Genomic DNA, 22,176 nt, shown 5'->3' on the forward strand with positions numbered 1-22,176 from the left:
TTCAGCTTTTGTGAATTCTGATAAAAATAGAATTGTTTGGTATTTCCCAGACAAATGTAGAGATTGGAATTTATATGTCCACTTTTAACTAAGATAACTCCCAAATCATATTCATGACTCTCTTAGGTTACATTAAGGCTAGGTCAACCTGGCAGCAGATTACTGTAGTTACTAAATTATCTACCCCAATATTGGCTATATAAACACTAATATCATTGGAAGAGACCTTGCTGATTATTCCACAGGCTGAGTCTATCATCTGACTAGGAAGAACACTTGCTTGTTGGTAGCATCACCTTTCTAGAATGCTTTCCATAAGCAGTCTGTTTAATTCTTCTTGTGGAGAAGACACACCAGAAATGGATTACGTATGATATGATAGCAGAACCTGATTGGGATCCTAATTCACTGTTTCAAAACATGCCAAGAATTATAGATAGGATCTTAGTTTGAATGTCCTGGTAATCTTTTTACAGGGTGTTACCTTTGCTTAATTAAAGACAAGCAAGGAGTGAATTCATTATTTGCTTTTGCATATAACTCATTTACAGTAAACTAGGATGAAGCAAGAGTCTTGGCTTGTGTTATAGCCAATGTCCAAATTCTTAAATTCTAGATTATTATTATTATTATTAATAATAACAACACTAACAACAATATAGGCAGGTGGATCAAGACAGTCATAGAATGGATCTCACTTGATAAAAAGTGTCCACAAAAGAGACCAAAAATTAATGATATCAGCAAATATTGGATTAATGATATCAGCAAATATTGTGGGCCCAATTGGCAAAAGAAAGCTAAGGACTGTATTAGTTGGAAACATGCAGAAGAGGCTTTCATCCTGCAGTGGATAGACAATGGCTAAAATGATGATGATGATGATGATGATGATACAATATAGGCATTGTATCTCAGAACCAGAGTTTCAGTGCAATTCTGCTGTTGGTTCCCTCTGAGATTTTGGATGAACTGAACTGTTGGAGAACCTCACTGTTTGTAGGCACAGGATGAATATTTAAAAACACAACTGTGTATCAATAATCTTACAATGTGTGGAAACTCAGAAAATGGAGAAGTACATCCTTACTGTTTACTGTAAATTATGCAAAAGGAAGATGCCCCAAATGCAAAATTATCATTCATCATTCTGCTGTTTTATGAAGAGTCACTTTTTAAAATAACAAGCCTTTGAAGCACCCTTGTTGAAAGTGCCAAACACTTGTTGCTTTTTCAAATTCCTTAGTGCTGTGCATGCCTTCCAGTCAGTGTTGACTCCTGGTGACTGCCTGGACTAACCCCTGCAGTTTTCTTGTCAAGATTTCAGAAGTGGTTTGTCATTGTCTACTTTTTGCTAGGGCTGAGAGAGAAGGGCTGACCCAAGATCACCCAATTGGCCTCGTGCCTAAGGCAGGACTAGAATGCCCAGTGTCTCTCTTTCTATCTAGCCTGGTGCCTTATCCAGTACACTAGACTGGATCTCCAAGCTTTTTAGAATCATCCTTAAATCTTCTGGGCTTATTTGTCTGCCTTCTGTATGCCTGAAACATGATTTAGTTGTATATGGGAGGTGCATTTACGCCAGTCCATTCTGCATAGCAAATCATGGGAGTAATCTCTTTATCTTTATACATCAAGAGAATGAATGGGTCTTTGCAGGTTGTGTTAGAGGAGTCTCAGCTAATAGGCAGCGATTTTTCCTGCATTGCTTGCTACTGTTAACTGTGCTTGCCAAAGCTGCTGCAAAAGCAAATTGTGGGTCCCTCCCATTGATCAATATGGTGATAATATTAGGGAGAGACCATAAGGGAAGGGATCATGAAGATGAGAACCTTTAAGAGCAAAGAAAAAAAAAAGAAGGGAATTTTTAGAAAAAGAAAAGCGGTTCTTGGGGAGGGGGAAGATGTTTTACTATTGAAATTGCTACTTCCATGCAGGAGGGAATGGAAGACAGCAAAAACAGACTTTCCAAGCACAATACTGTCGAAATTTTTGGCACTTGATTCCAAACTGCCCCTGGTTTGTGGTGGAATACTCAGGGCTTAGCTAGGCACTAATATGGTTGGGCTCCTAATGCTGGTTGAAAGTCCTAGTAGCCGAAATTTTGGTGGCCCCTATAGCAAGATGCTAATATTAGTAAAGAGAGTATCTGGATTCCATTTATGGATTTTTTCTCTTGAGAATTTATTACAGACTGAGATTATATTCTGAGAATGCTGAGTGATGCAGTGCATTAATGTGACGGTTTACACTGAACCATTTCTAGAAAAGTTGTTTGCCTTATTTTACTTGCATTCCAACAATTTTTAAAGATTTATTTCCCTCTGAGTCTCTGTGGAATTTGGAGAAGGGGACTCTGCAACAGTCAGTGTCAAAAACTATTTGGATTAATTGGTCTTCGTTTTCTGGAAGAGTATAATCTGGCCAGTAACCCTTTTTATGTTTTTGGGTCCCACTGTGTATATTTTATGTTTCAGATTGACATGCTGTGAAAATTGATCTCTTGTGGGAAGTGAATAATTGGTCAGTGTTGTGCAAATAATAGTATTCATTGATTGTGTGGGAATTCCCTTCAGCATTATGTTCTCTAGGGTCTTTGTATAGCTGTCTCATGTGTGTTAAGACTGGAGAGTACCTGAGGCTGTCCTTTTTTGTGCAAGCCAAATGAATAATGAAGGACATTAATGTGAAGAAAAAATATTTCTATGGCATCATTCTAAGTGATAGTTTCCAGTATGCACATTATGTATTGTTATCATCTATCCTAAGTTTTAGGCTATATGACCTTTGTACCGCGCGCGTGTGTGTGTGTGTAATTAAATGTAGGCCTTTCAAATTACAATCAGCATAAATATCACTTTCAGCATGATCAACAGCTGTTTTGTTTGTACTGTTTTTTTGCAGTGGGAACAATGGCTGTGAAATCCTTTCCTTTTGTTAGAAGTAAAGTCTTCATCCTGGTTCATCCAAGCCGGGAATAAATAAGCAAACATGGCGACTGCTTTGGGAAGAAGGTTACAGTTTATTGCAGAAAGATGGTTCTTCAGGAAAGTGCAGAGGAGAGAAGGAGAAGAGCGAGATTGAGCACATGGGCAGTAGGTTTTATACCCCCCCTAGCCTTTTGTTTGGAATAGTTTCCTGTTCCTGTGGCATGAACCTTGAGGCTGTTTCTGAGTGTTTGTCTAGGCCTTGATATCTGTGGTTTAATTCTATTATCATATCCTGCTTCCCAGGTGATGGGGCTGACTCCTAGAGTTTGGGTGGGGTATGCAGATCTTCTCTTTTGTCTTCTTGATTGCTCTGGCTTCAACTTTCTGATGGTTTTACATCTGCATTTGTATAGGGCTAAAGTCTTGCTTGGGGCAGAGAGATAGATTTGGGGCCAGGTTTGGTTTTAAAAAGTCCTTTTGAGGAAAAATATATTTTTCTGCCCTTTTTAATATTTCTTCTGGGGGGGCTAACTTCCTTTCCTTTCCTTTCCTTTCCTTTCCTTTCCTTTCCTTTCCTTTCCTTTCCTTTCCTTTCCATTCCATTCCATTCCATTCCATTCCATTCCATTCCATTCCATCCCATCTATGGAGATTCCCAGTCAACCAGGTCATAGTTATCCCAAAGATGCTTTTTCACAAAGCAATTGGACTTTCTTGTTTTTCTTTGAATTTGAAGATGTTTTGCTTCTCATCCAAGAAGCTTCTTCTGCTCTCCCCACCATCCAGTCAGAGCTGAAGAAGCTTCTTGGATGAGAAGCGAAATGTCTTCAAATTAAAACAAGAAAGTCCAGTTGCTTTGTGAAAAAGCATATTTGGAATTCCCTTCCCTTTTACTTACTTACTTACTTACTTACTTAGAAAGAAAAATCTTCATCAGGGTCTGTCCAGGGGTGATAAATTAAATTTCATTGAGGGCCGCATCAGCATTTTGGTTGTCCATTTGCTGGCCACTTCCAGGTGATGGTGCATTTCTCCATTCCTCACAAAGGGCGACACCTCCCCAGTGTGCACCCAGGGGGTGGGGCCAATGTGGCAAGGGCCGATCCCTTGCTGTTTCCAGATGGCCTTGTAGAGCTAAGACTGAATGCGTTTCAACATAGATAACCACCACAAAATTGTACATTGGCTCTGGGCGGCCAGGGCCGGGACCAAGGCAGTGAGAGCCATTACCTCACTGTTTCCAGGATTGCTTCACGGGCCACATGAAACCACATTGCGGGCCGCATCCGGCCCCCGGGCCTTGTGTTTGACATGTCTGGTCTAGTCCAAGCCGGAAATAAACAACATGGAGACTGCTTTAGAAAAAAGGTTGTAGTTTATTGAAGAGGAGAGCCAGACAGAAAGAGGGCTTTGGGAAAAAACTGAGCACGTATAGCAGGGTGTGATGGGTTTTTATACTTTCTGGGGCTCTTGAAGTTGTTTCCTGTTCCTGTTTGAGGCTATGTATTTCCTGCATTATGTATTTTGACCTGAGTCTGAGTGTGCCCTTTTGGTATTGGTGGGTTAATCCTATTACATCTCCTGTCCTTAGAATTTGGGTGGGGATATGTAGATTTTAGGTGTCTTTGTCTTCCTAATAGCTTCCTGGCTCCAATCTTCCTGAATGGATTATTACATTTGCATTTCTAAAAGCTGCCCTTTGCCTAGTTTCTGCTTGAGGGAGAAGGGTTGGGGATGGTTTCTGGGGGCTGGTTTCTGTCTTTTAAAAAAAAATCTTCTCCATTATTCCTTTGGGGAAATTTAGTCTGCCTTTTTAATATTTCCCAAAATATTTCTTTCTCTGGAGTCTTTCCTTCCTTCCTTCCTTCCTTCCTTCCTTCCTTCCTTCCTTCCTTCCTTCCTTCCTTCCTTCCTTCCCTCCCTCCCTCCCTCCCTCCCTCCCTCCCTCCCTCCCTCCCTCTCCACCTGCTTAGGTCTTTCTCTAAAATGGGAATACGTTGCTCTGTTTGCTTGTTAATTTACAGATGGGAAATTATAAATTCCATCCGACCATTCTGTGGACAATTAGTCCAGGACATTGGCATAACATCTGAGCTTTATATGTTTTATTATCCAATAATACTGTAAAGCATAATTAGAGAGAAAATATTGTGTCAGTGTTGTTAGAATAAATTGGTACAGAGATTTATTCCCTTTTTGCTACCATTTTTAAGTTATTAAAAATAGGATGGCAACTTGACATGGCTTTGGAGAGCTTTCTGAAAAATGGCTTTTTATATCAACACTAAATTAACACTTTGTAGCTTTTCCATAAGAAAACTGATCCCAAACTGGCAATTTTGTTTGTCTTGAATAACCGTTGTTAAAAGAGGTTTTCCTGAACGGAAAAAATGTAAAATATTAAAGCAAATTAATGGAATTTGTGGTGTCCTTTATCATTTTCAAATTTTCTGTCTGAAGTGTAAGGAAACACAGCCCCTCCTGCTTTGTTGTTCTGGGAAATTCTTATTCTGTGTTTTGCAGAATGGTATAGGCTGCCTTCTAGTGGCAAAGAAAGAAATCTTTCTTATAGGAACTAAATGTTTAAAGTGTACAATATAGACTGAATGTTAAATTTGATATTGTTCTAATATTTTTCCAGAGATCAGTATAGTCTGTTATTATTAGGAAGTTTGATGTACTCGATATTAAAATCCATCAAACCTGGGTTGTATATTATTACCAATTTCAATGGTTTAAGGTGACGTTGCTTGATTTGGGAAGGCTAAGAAAATTCAGGCCTAGTTTGGGCAGATAACCAGAGGACCCTTGAGCTGTAGACAAGACTGGGGAGATTATTTATTTATTTTAAAAAAACCCCTCAATGTGGAAAAGGTCAAGAAAGCTCTGTGGACATATCCTTGAATCTTGACTTGAAGGAGACTATATCCTTCATGCTCCAGTATTAATTATAGATTTTTGGGAATATGTTGGATGAGACTTTCCTCCCATCTCTCTTTCTCTCTTTTTCTCTTTCTCTCTTCCCCCTCCCTCCACCTACCTGCCTGCCTACCTAACTGAGATGATTAATCCCTGAGATATAAGCAGCCCTCCAATTGTTTCTGTATAGCTTGCAGCAGGGACCTACGACTCATCCCACCATGTTGCACCTTTCTGAGTCATGGCTGTTGGAACTGCTGGAACTGACATTTCGGAAACAGCCTCATTCTTCCTGGGCCCCCAAAAATGTCTATGGAAGTGATGACTGCAGCCATAGTGTTAATCAGGGCAGAAAAAATAGGATCTCTCCAACTGGAGAAAACATACGCAGGGTCTCTATATATATAGTCATGAACCTGTTACAGATATAAATTGTGTGTGCATAGGAATATAGGTGGTGGTTTCCAAGCATCACAGGTGGTGGCATCCAGCATCACAGCAGCATGTCCCACCCTCACTCCCCACCCTAGTCCCAGAACTAATCAGCACTTAGAGCAGGGGTCTTCAAACTTGGGCCTTTTATGACTTGTGGACTTCAACTCCCAGAATGCCTCAGCTAGACACGCTGGTTGAGGAATTCTGGGAGTTGAAGTCTACAAGTCATAAAAGGGCCAAGTTTGAAGAGCCCTGACTTATTATTCAAGTGACGTGTAATAGAGCTTATTAAGCAATACAGTCTGCAAAGTCTGCAAAGTCTTCATAAGCATCACATAGTGAGTTTGGCATCCTTCACGTGAAGTCTCTTTCCACTCCTTTTTTATGGTGGCAATTAGATCCCAGGGCTGAATGATGCTGTAGTAAACTCTTTTTGACAAAATGCCCACATTGCATAATGCAAACTTTTGCTAAGCCCACAGGGTGTGCATGCAATGAAGAGGAAAAGGGACATCACGCTCCGCAAAAAACCTCAGAGACAAAAGTTTAGCATTCAGTTCTGGTTAAAGGAAACCAGCCCTTACGAAATCAACACTTCCTTATTATTTTCAGGAAAGAAGAGAGCAGGAATAGTTTCTGAGCGATAGGGCTGCAGTCTGAATCTTCCATCTCAGAACGGGTTTAGATTTTTGCTTGTTTATTTTCTTTTTTTTTTTCTGACATGAACAAATGTAGAAGTGGTCTTTTTAAAGCTTTTGGAAAGATTTGGGAATTATCTGATTTGATGTAGCAGGTTGATTATGTTGTTCCATTCAAATGAAGTGCATCAGATAACATCTGGTGGGAACAGAAGACCCAGTGTCCTAGTCTGACTGACTGAAGTTAATATTGATTTGCTTTTTGCACAATTTCGGTTGACCTCTTTCTTGTGTTACAGATTCAGTTTCCAGGGTTGCTTTGCTCTTTTTGGCAGATGTCAATAGAAAAACAGAAGTCATAGTAATTGCTCCATATCCATGTCGCCTTATTGTTTGAAACAAGGGGTTGCTGAACACTGTACAATAAGTGATTTGTCAGCAAGATGAATTAATTTTCCCTAGCACGCTCATCATTTTTCTTATTGTCAGCCTTTTGAGGTAGTCCAGACAGAAAATAAAAACCTTGACTACTAATACTATTATTATTATAAGGTTACAGTGATCTTTCAAGTCCAAAAAAAACCTTCTCCTCTCCCCTGCCTTTACAGGGAACTAGGAAACGTCCCTTCTGAAATGCTTTCTCTACCCACATCTCTCCTTTAGACTCAAATTTCTCTTATCAGACTGTTGTCTAGGTTGTGGCTCTTCCTCCTGTCTCCCAAGGTTATTTTCATAGCCCATTATAACTATTCACATTCAACTGTTCTGTCATCTTCAGAAGAAATATGATTGAGAGTGTCAATTTCACAGTTTAGACAGCAATCAGAGGTGAGGGATCAGAGTACCCTGAGAATGACAACTGACCAAAGGACCAATTTAATACATTTTTATCTATTCATTCCCCCATCATAACATGGCCCCTTACTTAAGTACACATACGATTTTAACTTTTGCTGCGTTCAGTATTATTTGATTCCTTATACCTTGCCAAACAAAGGACTCCTCCCTTTAAGAAAATAACATAAAAGAAATAACATAGAGTGAAATAAAAAATAAATAAAAATAAAAATAAAAGAAGTAGAAAAGATTTGCAGGTAGGAAAAGAAAAGAAGAAAAGAAAAAGGAAAAGAAGTGGTTTCAAATTTTCTTTACAGCAGTTACACAACAAATTTATTATCTCTCCTCCTTTAAAGTCACAATATGTTTCTCTTTTTCACATATTCTATCCCTTGAATCAGCAAATCCATAAATCATCAATTCATTTTTTTCCACTTTCAGCAAAAAGTCTAGAAGAGGTTTCCATTTTTTTAAAAAAAATCATTCAGTTGTGTCCAATTCTCGGAGACTGGCTATGTGAATCCCTGCAGTTTTCTTGACAAGGTTTTTCAGAGGTGGTTTGCCATTGCTTTCTTCTAGGGCTGAGAAAAAGTAATCTTGTAACTTCATGCCTAAAGCGGGACTAGAACTCATAGCCTCCCAATGCCTTAACACTACACCAAACCAGCTCCCACTTGTTGTCTTATATCTGATGAAACAGGTTAATTGCACCATTTCTACATGTTCTGCCATTTTCATGATCTACTCAAATACTCATTTCATTATTTTTCCATTGCTGTGTATATAATAGTCTCACTGCAGTTACTATATACAAAATCAATCTTCCATAAGTGTTTTCTAATTGGCTATCCATGAGTCTCAAAGTTCTGCAGAGAATTCTTCATTACTCCACTTTTAATTTCATACATGGGTTCCTGTGTGCTCTCATTCTCCTTTCCCCCTTATGTGGATAGATGTACGTGTGTTTATATGTTCCCTTCCTCCTCCCAGTTGGGATGCAGCCTTAACAAACTGTTCTGTCAAGATTCATTTTCCTTGATGTAATGAGACTAAATTTCAAAACTTTTGCCAAGATAGAATGACAGCAAATATTGGTATCGGGAGAAAGCAGGCTGGAGTGAGTGCTGCTTTTCTATAGGTCCCAGATGCATGACTTGTGCTGCCATCCCAGCCTCCTTTTTAGAAACCCCTTCTGAAAACTATGTGACATTTCAACCCTGATAGCAAAAGAGCATTCTTGCCATTATCTGGCAAAGACACGTAGACTGTTTCAGCTCTTTGGCTTTCGTTGTGGAAAAGAACAATGAAACATTACAAAGTGAAATGCAGTAATAACAAACTCTACGGGCATGGTTATGTTAGAACTATTCAAATAGAAAAAAGAAGGATACTTAGGAATAAATAAAGGGCATAGTTTATTAAAACATTGCTTGCATCATGGGGCCTTCCTCATTCTGCTCTGTTTCCTGTCCTTCCTCGGAGAATTAACTAAAACCAGGGACTGGAAGTTGTGTGCATTTTTAAAGTTAACCAAGTATGTCATCTTTAAATAATGTGTTGTAAGGATAGCCTTTATAGTAGGAACTGCTGCCAGTTATGATTTAAAGTTGATGGAACATTGAAAATTTGCCCATAATGAAGCAAGCCTTTCAGTTTTGCTTCCTGTGACATAATGTTCATTTCTTGGATTTATTAAAAAATACTTTTGAAAGATACTTATGGATCAGTAGTTTTCCTTTCAGCAGAACCTTTATTTATTTATTTTTACATCTAAGATTGCCCTGTAGCCTAGATGACAGAATGAAGGACATTGCTACAAGTTGCTAGAATTGTGCTTGCTAAGTCTGTGGTTTATTACTTGTCACCAAAACCCTTTTGTTCTTTTTTTATAGATTTGTCTTCAGCAAAACGGAAGTTTGCAGACTCCTTGAATGATTTCAAATTTCAGTGCATAGGCGATGCAGAAACAGATGATGAAATATGTATAGGTAAGTCCATAGGCTTTGATTTGTACAAACGAGGCAATCCAGTGACTTAAATAGGAGGAATACAGATAAGAATGAAGTGGAACATACATACCTACAATAGTCAGGAAGGATGAGCTTACGAATTATTACAGGTAATCCTTGACTTATGACCATAATTGGGATTTCAACTTCTGTCACTAAATGATGTGATCGTCAGGTGGTTCACACTGATTTTACAATCTTTTTTTTTTTTTTTGATTCTGGTTGTTAAGCAAATCCAGCTTCCTTCATTGACTTTGCTTGACTGAAGCCCGCTGGAAAGGTCACAAATGGAGATCACATGACCCCAGGACACCACAAATATTGTAAATACATATTTCCAAGGGTCCCAATTTTGATCATGTGACCCTAGGACAAGATGTAAGTCACTGTTTTCATGCCATCATAACTGAACAGTTGTTAAACCAGGTAAAGTGTTCAAAAATTTCAAGATGGGGCCCGGTGCTACTCTGCATTATGGAACAGCTGCACGGTACAAACCAACTTCAAGGGCCACCTCATGAAGGTTGCATTACAATGACACAGTTGTACGTTACCATGAGTTACTGAAACCATGACTCTGAACTCAGGTAGGAATGCAATTTGTGTACCCTTTGGAGCTGATCAAAGGCTCTCCTTTGCCTCTAATGTTTTGTGTTGTCCTGCATCAATGCTGAATCCAGGAACATCTCCAACCTGCAAACCTTGTTCTTAAAGAGGAATGCAGTTTTGTCCAGAATCTCTATTTCTCCTTAATCCTGAAATTCAGTCCTAGAAATAGTAACAATTCATGTTCAGTTTCAGTTTGCCTGTCACTTTCAATTTCTTACAACTTATAGACATTCAGAAGCTCCAAGAATAGCAATGTATGGTTATGTATCAAAGAAATGGTTGATTACTAAGGCCAAACCTAAATATTCTCCTCTGTGGCTTCATGTTAATGTTAAATATCATGAAAAATAAATCCTCACAGGACATCACATGAGGTTTTTCCCAATATCTGTTTTTGGTAACTCCTGGAGCTATAGGAATCATTGCAAGTAGTAGCTCTGCCCCTCAATTCTGTCAAGTGTACCAAACAAATGGTCACCAGTATCAGAAGTTACTGAGAGATCTTGTAATATAAATAGGATTGCAGCGCCTCATGTTCTCTAGATAACAGTTCATCCATCAGTGTGGCCAAGGCTTTCTCTATCCGATCCAGATCCAAATCTAGAAAAAAAAAATCAAAATCATTTGTAAGAGTTCCTATAGCTTGGCTAAATATGAAAACTGGATATTCATTGTTAAACTTAGTCAGGCCAAAAATAGTTCTCTATGCCAGGGGTCCTCAACTGTGGCCACTTTAAGACTTATGGACTTCATCTCCCAAAGCTGGCTGAGGAATTCTGGGAGTTGAAGTCCACGAGTCTTAAGGTTGCCAAGGTTGAGGACCCTTGCTCTATGCAAAAGTTGGACCACTGCTTTCTTTAAGGGGGTTGGAAACTCTATCTGAAGAAGAGTATATTAATAAACTAAGTAACAAAGTCTTTCAAGGTTTTTATAAACCGCTGTGGAGCGATCTAATATACAAGTAATGGCACAAACAGGTCCAAGAACTTCAGGACTAGGGGTGACAGGATAGCAGTGTTCCAATATCTCAGGGCTGCCACAAAGAAGAGGGAGTCAAGCTATTCTCCAAAGCGCCTGAAGGCAGGACAAGAAGCAACGGATGGAAACTAATCAAGGAGAGAAGCAACCTAGAACTAAGGAGAAATTTCCTGACAGTTAGAACAATTAACTAGTGGAAGAACCTGCCTCCAGAAGCTGTGAATGCTCCAACACTGAAGGCTTTTAAGAAGAGACTGGATAGCCATTTGTCTGAAATGGTATAGGGTTTCCTGCCTGAGCAGGGGGTTGGACTAGATGACCTCCAATGTTCCAAGTTTTTATTTTGATATTATTATTATTGTTGTTGTTGTTGTTTTATCTTCTTCCTCAGAAAACAAATGACCAAACAAAACTCAAAATATGAATGTTATTTATTTGCCCCCAGAGATGTTATTTAGGACCAGATGAATTTTTTTTGCTTGTTTATCTACTTAGACCTATTTGTGAATACATGTTGAAGATAATGTCTCATCTGAAAGTCCAGACTAATCTTCCCTGTTGCTCATTAAATCAAACAGAAAATAGAAAAAAAGAGAAAAGGCTTATGTTTGCCTTACTACATGAGGGAAGATTAGTGCTTGGGGACAAGATTGTTATGTCATTCATTTGCATTGTTTCTTACCACATTCACCCCAACCCCCCAGCGTTTTATTTGTCTGAGAAATAATGAAAACAAAAGGATTACCTTACCTTAATCCTGAACTCGTTAAAGAGGGTTAGTTTTTAAGCAGCCAGGCCAGATGGACTCATCAAGTGCATGCTCTGAAATGGGTGCCAATTGGTCACTAATTTTGAAGGCCGTGCAATGTTTTATGTTCTGTTATTGATTTGACAGATTGTCCAATGGTTCTGTTGTCTTCTCAGCTATGTGGATGCAAATGCGCAAACATTCATGCATATAAAGCATGCACTTAAAATTAAATGACAACATTGATAACATTGTATAAAATTAAACCTTGTTTCTATGAACTACCATTTATGCAGTGCCCATTGTAGGGATGTGTACCTCTAATGCCTGTGTAAACATAAATAAGTGACAGACCTATTTCTAATCATCTATCAATCAATTGACAAAGATATGTTTTGTATTTTTATCTAATCATCCATTCATTTTGTCCTACCATGTGTTCAAAATCATATAAATAGCAATAGCACTTAGACTTATATACTGCTTCACAATGCTTCACAGCCCTCTGTAAGTGGTTTACACAGTCAGCATATGGCCCCCAACAATCTGGATTCTTATTTTACCAACCTCAGAAGGATGGAAGCCAGTGAGAATTGAACTGCCAAACTGCAGGCAGCCAGTAATTAGCAGAAGTAGCCTGTAATACTGCATTCTAACCACCGCAGCACCACGGCTCATAAACATACCGTGTTTCCCCAAAAGACGCACTAGGTCTTATTTTCGGGGGATGTCCTATCCACTTACTTCAGGACCACCGCAGCCAGGCCTCCCATGTCCTGACACCTGTTGCACCACCGCCTGACTTTTTCTGTGGCTGCTAGCAGCCGCTCACATCAGGACACCACGGTGGTTTTGTGGCAGGATGTCATGTGGCACAATGTGCTGGTACTGCCGTTTGGTGAGCAGTAGTTCTGTCATGAGCGGTGGCACCAGCGGAACATGCCACGTGGCAACCTGCTGAGAGTGGCCGCAAGTGGCTGCAGAAGAAGTGGGGCAGCAGTGTGAAGGGTGTCGGGGTGTGGGAGGCCTGGTTACAGTGGTCCTGAGGTAAGTGGATGTGGAGCGTGTAGGGCAGCTCTACCCCCCTCCCCTACCCAAGCTTGATTTTTATACATGTGCCTTGTCCCACCTTGTGCATCCAGAGGATGGGGTCTTAACTATTTTTGGAGTAGGACTTATATTAGGCACAAACATAAAAATCAAGCAAAGGCTTATTTTCAGGATAGGTCTTATTTTCGGGGAAACACATTAGTGTAGGTATATGATTGTATAGGGTATGTGAGTATATGTGTATGTATAATGCATTCGTGCATGTAAGTGTGCATCAATGTATTTGTACATGTTGGTTTATTTAGATAGCTACCTATCAGAAGGTATAAATGTGCTTAAAAGATAACTGCAAAATTAGAGTCTTCACATTTGGAGGTCAAATATATACTCCCGTTAGAAAGAATGCTCTTTGAAAGATGGACAGGTAACAGAAAGAGCAAAGCTTTGGGAAAGACTAGAATATGGTGTCACGTACTTAAAAAGCACAATGTCTTCAAATAGCATGAAAACAAATAACAGAGAATGAAAACTAATGTGAAAGTGGTACTTAAACATTGGTTCTTCAATAGGACACACTTGCCTTGTTTCTGGAAAGTAATAAAGATCAGGGTAGAACTAGGTTGGCCAAACAATCCATGACTTGGGCTTATGCTAGTTTATTTTGTTTTCCTAGGTCAAATACATAGCCGTTTGGGGTCAAGAAAGTTAACTTGGGTTGGACTAGATGACCTACAAGGTCCCTTCCAACTTTATTATTATTATTATTATTATTATTATTATTATTATTATTATTATCATCATCATCATCATCATCATCATCATCATCTTTTTCTTTCATACCATAGATAGTCCTTATCTTACAAACACAAGTGGGACCAGAATTATTAAAGCAGGGCAGTTGTTAAATGTGTTGCTCCAATATTATGACTTTTTTTTGCCACAGTTGTTAAACAAATAAATGAATTATATGATTTTTAAATGAATCTGGCTTGCCCCATTGACTTCATTTGTCAAAAACTGCCTGGGAAGGTCAGAAATGGTGATCACATGATCCCAGGATGCAGTAGCTGGTATAAATACATGCTGGTTGCCAAGGACTTGAATTTTGAACACGGGACTATGCAGCGGTAGTGTGAAGGCTAGTCGTGGATCTCTTTTTTCAGTGCCATTGTAACCTTGAGCAGTTGCTAGACAGACGGTTGCAAGTGAGAAGACTAAATGTATTTAGTGATCTTGATTGTCTTCCTTTTATTCCTCATAGCAAAATCCCTGCAAGAATTTGCTACTGTTCTAAGGAACCTAGAAGACGAGCGCATACGAATGGTAAGGACCTTGCTTTCGTTTTAGATATAATGCCTCGGGCAGAAGCAGAACAGAAAAGTATGGTAGTAAAGTTTGGTAAAGTATGGTGGGAATTTTTTGGGGGAGATTACTGAAGTCATACAAGTATTTATTTTCTCTTGTTAATGTACATGAACGCCATCCTGCGTTCCGGGGAGCAGCTTCCCAGGGGCTTACAGGATAGATTAGCTCTTCTCTCCCCCTGATTTTGTAGGGAGTAAATTGATAATAAAAGATCCTCCTTTTGGTGTCTGAAACAGTTTTCTTTACCAGCAACTTTACCAATGGGAAAAAACCTCATGAGGAGTGTAATATTGAGTCAGTGGGATGGGAGACCATATTTTCAACACCGTTAACATTTAGATTTGCTCACAGTGGAAGGAGTTTTTTTAAAAAAGAAAGGGCAGCAAGCAGTACTATCGATTTCTGTCCTGTTAATCTTCTATTAATTAGCCTTTGGAATAGTCAGTATCACGGTCTGTATACGTGCTATGATTAGAAAAAGCCATTGCTTTAATTTATTCAGTAAGATGTAGAACAACTTTCTCATCTTGTTACAAGCTTTGATAGATGTTGGCTAGAAGAAATTGTGGGTAATTTTTGCAATGTTCTTGTCTGTTTTGGCCAATGGCCATTATCTAGCTCAACAAATTGTCAACTTCTCTGCCTAAAAAGAATAGCAATATTCATCCGTAGGCAGTAAGTCTTGGCAGCTTAATAAGATAGCAAACTGACTGCCACTGAATCTATTTGCTCTTGCACTCGGAGAACAAAGACTGTGTTATGCAGTCCAGCTTCCTTAGACATTTTTGCTCCTAGCTGGATTAAAGTGTCCCTGATGGCATCACATGTAGAAGAGACTATAGATTTAAGTCATAGAATCATAGAATTGAAAGGGGCCCTGGAGGTCTTCTAGTCAAGCCCTTAGCCTACTGCAGGAATCCTCATACCAGCCTAGACAAATGGCCATCTAATCTTTTCTTGAAAACCTCCAGTGATGGAGGCAGGCTGTTCCATTGCTCAGGAGCTCTAACAGTTAGGAAATTCCTTGTAGCCTTACCCCCAGGCAGTAAGGAGAACAAATCTATTCCTCTTTCCTATGACATCCCTTCATATATTGAAAGACTGCTATCATGTCTCCCCCTAGCCTTCTCTTCTTTAGGCTAAATGTACCAAGTTCCCTTAGTTGCTCTTTGTAGGACCAAGCCTACAACCTCCTTATCATCTTTGTCCTTCTTCTCCATTCTGTTTCCAGTTCCTCAGTGCCCTTTTTTATCAGTGACCAAGCCCAGACACAGTAATTCAGGTGCAGTCTGTCCACACAGAATGGTACTATCACGTCTCATAATTTTGATGAAGCCTAGTGTAGTATTGGTTTTTTTAGGAAGCCGCAGCACACTGCTGGATCATGCTTAATCTGTGGTCTACCAAGATATCCAGATCCCTCTTGCAAGTACTGCTGGGTCAGGCACCACTTATCTTGGATTTCTACCTCTGGGGTGAAGTCTGCAAAAATAATGGTGACTCAAGTGAAGAGCTAAAGGGCTAATCATGGAACTAGAGAAAAGCTCCTTTGGAACGGTGTGTGAAGAGGTTTTGTTGTGCTCAGTGTAGATTGGTCCTTTGAATTGAGCTGATGTGACTCATATAGTTCAGGGGAGGCTTGAAGCCTGGGATATAAAATTAGACTGGAATCAGAATCTTCATCCTATATGCCCTAGAAATGCTTGAGCTAGTTTGTACCTTGACCTTATTCTTCATTTAAAATTCTTTTGCTTCTTCTCTTATCTCTTGGGCTATTCATAGATCTTGCCTCTGCTTCACACTCTGGCTGGCTGTTTTTTTAACCAGGAGGAAAGTTTAGCAAGTCTGCATGCCTGCTGAGCATGGTGATTTCTCTATGAGAAAAGGACGAAGCTGACGGTAGTACAAGTATGAACAAAAAACAATTGGAGGAATTCCCTCATGATGTCTTCCTTTGGGATTTAATAGAAACATGGGAAGCCAGGGATGCTACAAAATCCCTACAGAGATGATTGTATAATGACAGACAGAAAATTCACACACAGCCCTTGTGACTGACTACAAGAGCCTCCTATTTTACTTTTGAAAATGTTTCTGTGATTCTGTTCTCTGTGAATGAAAATCTAGGAGAATTTATCTGGCTAGCATTACTCTTGGCTATTCAAACATCCACATCAGTCTTCTATTATCTTTAAGTTATCTTTGTTATAGATAAAAACAAAAAACCTTTCAATCAGACACTTCTTGCTTTCTATGACTCATTGGGACTTTGTAGCAATAACAATAGCAATAGTACTTAGACTTATATACTGCTTCATAGCGCTTTACAGCCCTCTTTAAGCTGTTTACAATGTCAGCATATCACCCCCAACAGTCTGGCTCTTCATTTTACTGACCTCGGAAGGATAGAAGGCTGATTCAACCTTAAGCCGGTCAGGATCCTACTGGCAGTGGGCAGAGTTAGCCTATACTGCAATACTGCATTTTATTTATTTATTTATGAGGCTTATATACCGCTTTAAGTGCAAGCACTCTCTAAGCGGTGTACACCAGTAAGCAATGTATATATATATTTACATTGCCCCCAACAATCTGGGTCCTCATTTTACCTACCCCGGAAAGATGGAAGGCTGAGTCAACCTTGAGCCGGTGAGATTTGAACCGCTGACCTGTTGAACACAGTCAGCTAAAGTGGCCTGCAGTACTGCACTCTAACCACTGCGCCACCAGGACTCTTCTAACTATAGAATATTTTGAATAAGGGAATCTACATAATAGCAAAAGGTTTAATGGTGAAAATTAGAAAAGCTAAACAGTGTTTACACAACTTTAGAATTAGAATTGTGTTTAGGCATGGTTTTACCTTGTTTGTGGTTGCTTTCACTACATACATTTCCAGCCTGTGATTCACATTCTGTTGGAAACTTACAAAGATGGAGCAGACAGTCTGAAGCATGGAAGTTAGAATTGCAGTGTTATATTGAAACACTGAAATCTCAGAAGCTTAGGAGATCTAAGCTTCTCAGAATCTAAAGAGATCATGATTATTTTTAAAATCTGCTTAATTTTCTGGAGAAGATGGATTGATTATATTCAAAAGAAATATGAAACTGAAAAGTATTATCTTGCTTTTGAGTAGAGTTTAGATAATTATTAATAGTTTTAATTATATTATTATTTTTGCTTTAATTTATTAATATTTGTTTTGAGAAGGAGTTAAAGTGTGTTATGGTTTTGATTGATAGTATAGTTGGGTTATGTTAGTTAGATTATGTTTGTTTATTTTTTATCCTGTAATCAGCTCTGGGAAGTGGGGAGGGGGGGAAGGGGAGAGGGGCGGGGGGGTTTATGTTGTAATAAATTTTTTAAAACTTTTAATAAAAAAAAAGTCTGCTTAATTTTGGAGTTTTATGGATGTCAGCTGAAACGGCCATGTGCTTCTGTGGGTTCCATATTATGAACCTATTTATTTCTTTGGTTTGTAAAGTTGGCCATTTGTCCTTGAGTAACAACAGATTAAAAACAGCAGTACAAATGTCAACAAAAACAAAACACATACACTAACATCTTAAGCAGCACAGGTATCTACATCAGTGAATCCTAAAAATGAACTTATTTAACTTCCCGGCCCAGTGCCCAGGGAACCCCCCCTCCCAAGTTTTTAATCCCTATGGAAATCCATCCGGATTGGCCTTATGGATGTTCCACAGTGTTATAGTGATCTACCTAAAGGAAGAGATTGGGGGGAAAATCCATAGCTTATATGTTTATAGGTTAAAAAAAAAATCAACATTTACTTCAGATTGAGCTCAACTCCTGTTGACCTCATGGACATGCTTCGACAAAAAATGGTTATCAAATTTTTCATTACCAAATTTTTCATTGCCGCCTTTTGGAATGCTTTTTCAATTCCATCCTACTCCTTACTCATAGTATTCCATAGAACTCTCCCATCAAAAAACTGTCCAGGCCTAACCTGTTTAGTTTCCAAACCCAGAAAAGGGAAAGGTTATATACCAGCAATGTACAGTACTTAATAGTAGTAACTATCTGTTTTCTGAAACTCCTCAACGCTCTTTCTTATTGATTTTCTAGAGAAGCTGTGTAAATAACCACATTTCTTGAATTGTTCAGCCTTCAAGTAGTTATATGTTAACATCAGATGATTTTGTAAAATTGAAATCAGGGGATCCCTAATTATATGGTGTGTAAAATTCTGAAGCATACAGATCTTCTAGGAAGAAAAAAAAACTGTCGCTTAGTAGAGAGTAAGCATTTCTTTTCCTTTTCCTTGGCAGATTGAAAATGCTAGCGAAGTCCTAATCACACCTCTGGAGAAATTTCGAAAAGAGCAAATTGGTGCTGCTAAGGTAGGTGGAAAAATTGATAATGTTTTCTTGTCTCTTTCAAGGAGATTTGAAAAATATACTTGAAGTATCATTTGGAAGGTCTGCCTAAATCAATTTAATGTGGGCAGTTGTTTTTTCCTGTCAGATACTAAATAACCTTTCTTGGCCACTTTCTTCTAGACCAATGGTTCTCAACCTTTCTAATGCCGTGACCCCATAATACAGTTCCCCATGTTGTGGTGACCCCCAAATGGGTGTGGCCACCAATAAGAGGGAGTAGGACAGCTAGGGAAAAGGGGGAAAAATGGCGGACAGCGTGGTTTGGCGACCCCCGTGAAATGGTCGTTCGACCCCACAGGTTGAGAACCACTGTTCTAGACTTCTTCAACAGCAATCCAAAGAGGTGTGTTTGATGGTTGCCTTGAATAGTTTAATTGAGAAATGTATTGTAAATAAACAATTGTATATAGTATAGGATCCTATACATTTGTGTTCCCTTTATTTTTTTGAGCAGTATATACTGTATAGATGGTAGTAGATATTGGATAAGAATTTTTTGATGCACCAGATCTAGTTAGGATTGGTAAAAACATCAGAAGACAAAAGCTTATCTAGTCAACCATGCTGTTCCCATGTTGGGCATACCATATGCTTGTCAGAAGTTTGTGACTATGGAATTAATGAGGTTAATGTACACAAGGATACAACGATAATGTATTATAGAGTATTGATCAATCTATTTTTGTTTTCCATGTATTACTGGTGAAAATAAAAAAAAAAGGATTGTAGGTGAAAATCAGAGGAATATATGTATGTTTGTGGGAAGGGAATAAGTTTCTGCTGCCAAGGCTGGGACTGACACATCACATACAGGTAGTCCTCAACTTACGACCACAAATTTCTATTGCTAAGCAGGATAGTTGTTAAAGTGAGCTTTGATCCATTTTATGACCTTGGCTTTGCTTATCAGAAAGTCACAAAAGGTGATCACATGACCTTGGGACAGTGCAATCATTATAAATACATTCCAGTTGCCAATCATGTGAACTTTGATCACATGACCTTGGGGATTTCATAAGTGTGAAAACTGGTCATAACTCACTTTTTCAGTGCCATTGTAACTTTGAGTGGTCACTAAATGAATAGTTATAAGTTGAAGACTATCTGTAGTAGCTTTGAAACTAGACAGATTCCTCATTTGCACCACAACACTGAAGCAGACAGCAAAGCATTGACTTCATTTGTTGTCACTAATGATATCATATAGCCAAATTTGTTTGGCTGTTGAGCATAAAAATATCAATATATTCCCAGTTTCCCAATTGCCCAGGCTTGTTGAGGCAAGAAAAAATTTTCAGCACATCCAGTGGCATCATAGCATCATTAGAACTGCATAAGTCTGCGAAGAGTATTAGGAAAATTAGTGTCCCTTTCTACTTGAGGAGTTTCATAACCTGGAACCCCCCCCCTCTTTTTAAAAAATAATGAGCTAGGTATATATCTAGGTTTTGCTTTTCTGCTCCAAGGCATTGTACCTTCTACTCCTGCTTCGTTGCTATAACAACCTGAGATTTCTGGTAAGATAGATGATTTCCTGCCAGTTTCTGTTTTGTTCAGTGGTTCTTCATACAAAATTCTCCACTGCTTCTTGTTTTTGTAACACTTAAGAGTGACGCTAAAGCAGGAATCAAATTGTACAAGTCATTGGAATTAATCGAGTTAATCAAATTGTACAAGGTATTGGAATTAATCGACTTACCATTTGCACTAAAAGCTTGTTTGATAGTAGGCAGTGTTTATATAGTAATGACCACACAGAATATTTTGCTGTTGTGACACCTACATGGAAATATGAGTCTGCTATACGCTTCATCAACCTGGCTCCTTCCGAGTACTCCCATCTTCACCAAAGGTACTATCCATGCTGTGGATCCTCCTAAGACTCTCACTCTACAGCTGTTTCAAAGGACATTGGAAGATCTGGCTTTTGCCCAAACCAGTGTGATTGAAGCCCCTCTTTTCTTTGTTCCTATTTGTGTTTGTTATCTCTGCCATCTTTGCTCTTTTTTGTTTTGTGTTGTTTTCTTGTTTTTAACAATGTGTACATTGCTCAGAGTCACTGAGAGTCAGGCGCCATATAAATTATTACTTATTATGCTGTCTGTGATGTTGATGGTAATATATGGATGAAGAACATCATAGCAACCATTGGTACGCCTTGCACTCTTTTGCATCTCTGGCACATCCAAAGACAATTAGATCTTTGTATCAGTTATCAGTAATCGCGTGCTCCTTGTAAGAAAAGACATGCATATGCACACATAGCGTGGTGGAAAAACTCACTTAAGAATTTATCCAACAATTAGAAGAGCACAGTCATTTTATTAAAACTACCAGATTATAGCAAGTCACTAGTTTCCTGCTATCAAAAATAGAGAATACCAGAAGCTGGTTAACAGAATTCTCATACAGAGGTTAAAGATGAACATACTAATACATTAATTGTAGATGTTGTTTGCTTTATAATTCCTAAGGTGTACTGATAGAAGTACATGAGAATCTGTGTCTGGAAGGAGAACACTTTTTAACACAGAATACTTAGTCTTTGAAAAGTGCAAATGTCAATGTACTAATTAAATAGAAGAAATGTAAATATAGAAGAGAATATGTGTAGCTCAGGGATGAACTGTGGAGTCCTTTGTGCTCCCTGAGTTTAGTTGTTGCTTGTAGACATTTCATTATCCAATTAGGTGTAATATCAATGCCACTGATGATGTTACCTAGTTGGGTAATGGAACAGCTGTAAGCAAACAAACAGCCTCAAAAAGAGAGCAAGGACCCCACAAATAAAAATATACCCCTTATCAGTATCCTTGAGGATGATGCAACTGAGGGAGACACAAAGTTTTGAATCACAGACTACCCATTTATATTACAAACATTTGGAAGTCTAGGAGGGTGTGTGTCATGTCATGTGTATGTCATAGTTTTGGTACCTATTGTAAAGGAGGAAGATGATTTGGCAATTAAGCTTGACAATTTCCCCCCATTTCCAGTTGTTCAAAGTAGAACATGAGGTGTATTGCGATAACAAATTGCTATGTCCAGGCAGCCATAGCAAAAAGGAAATGCATATGGAGGTAAATATTCAATAGGGGAAGAAAGGAAAGGGTGTCAAAATGAAAAACATTTTCTCTGCCCAAAAGAGATAGAAAGGAAAATCTGGTAGGATTTCAGCCAGCTTCCAAAGTTATCAGCATTAACAATCTCATTTTCAAATATGTGTATTACTGGGCCTTCTTATGAATG

At 38.8% G+C, this 22,176-nt stretch overlaps 1 protein-coding gene across 5 annotated transcripts in view; it reads left to right on the forward strand.

Annotated features, from left to right (window-relative positions):
* Nucleotides 1–22,176, forward strand: part of ARHGAP26 (Rho GTPase activating protein 26) — a 266,440-nt gene that overhangs the window by 72,480 nt on the left and 171,784 nt on the right. For all 5 annotated transcript variants that reach the window (XM_039351466.1, XM_039351429.1, XM_039351447.1 and 2 more), the window contains exons 2-4: nt 9,652–9,747; nt 14,415–14,476; nt 18,817–18,888. In XM_039351466.1, coding sequence (XP_039207400.1) covers nt 9,652–9,747; nt 14,415–14,476; nt 18,817–18,888 — 230 coding nt within the window. The remainder of the gene's footprint in view (nt 1–9,651; nt 9,748–14,414; nt 14,477–18,816; nt 18,889–22,176) is intronic.

Source organism: Crotalus tigris, unplaced genomic scaffold (genome assembly GCF_016545835.1).
Source record: "Crotalus tigris isolate CLP2741 ecotype Arizona unplaced genomic scaffold, ASM1654583v1 scf7180000017568.12009008, whole genome shotgun sequence".
Taxonomy (NCBI): domain Eukaryota; kingdom Metazoa; phylum Chordata; class Lepidosauria; order Squamata; family Viperidae; genus Crotalus; species Crotalus tigris.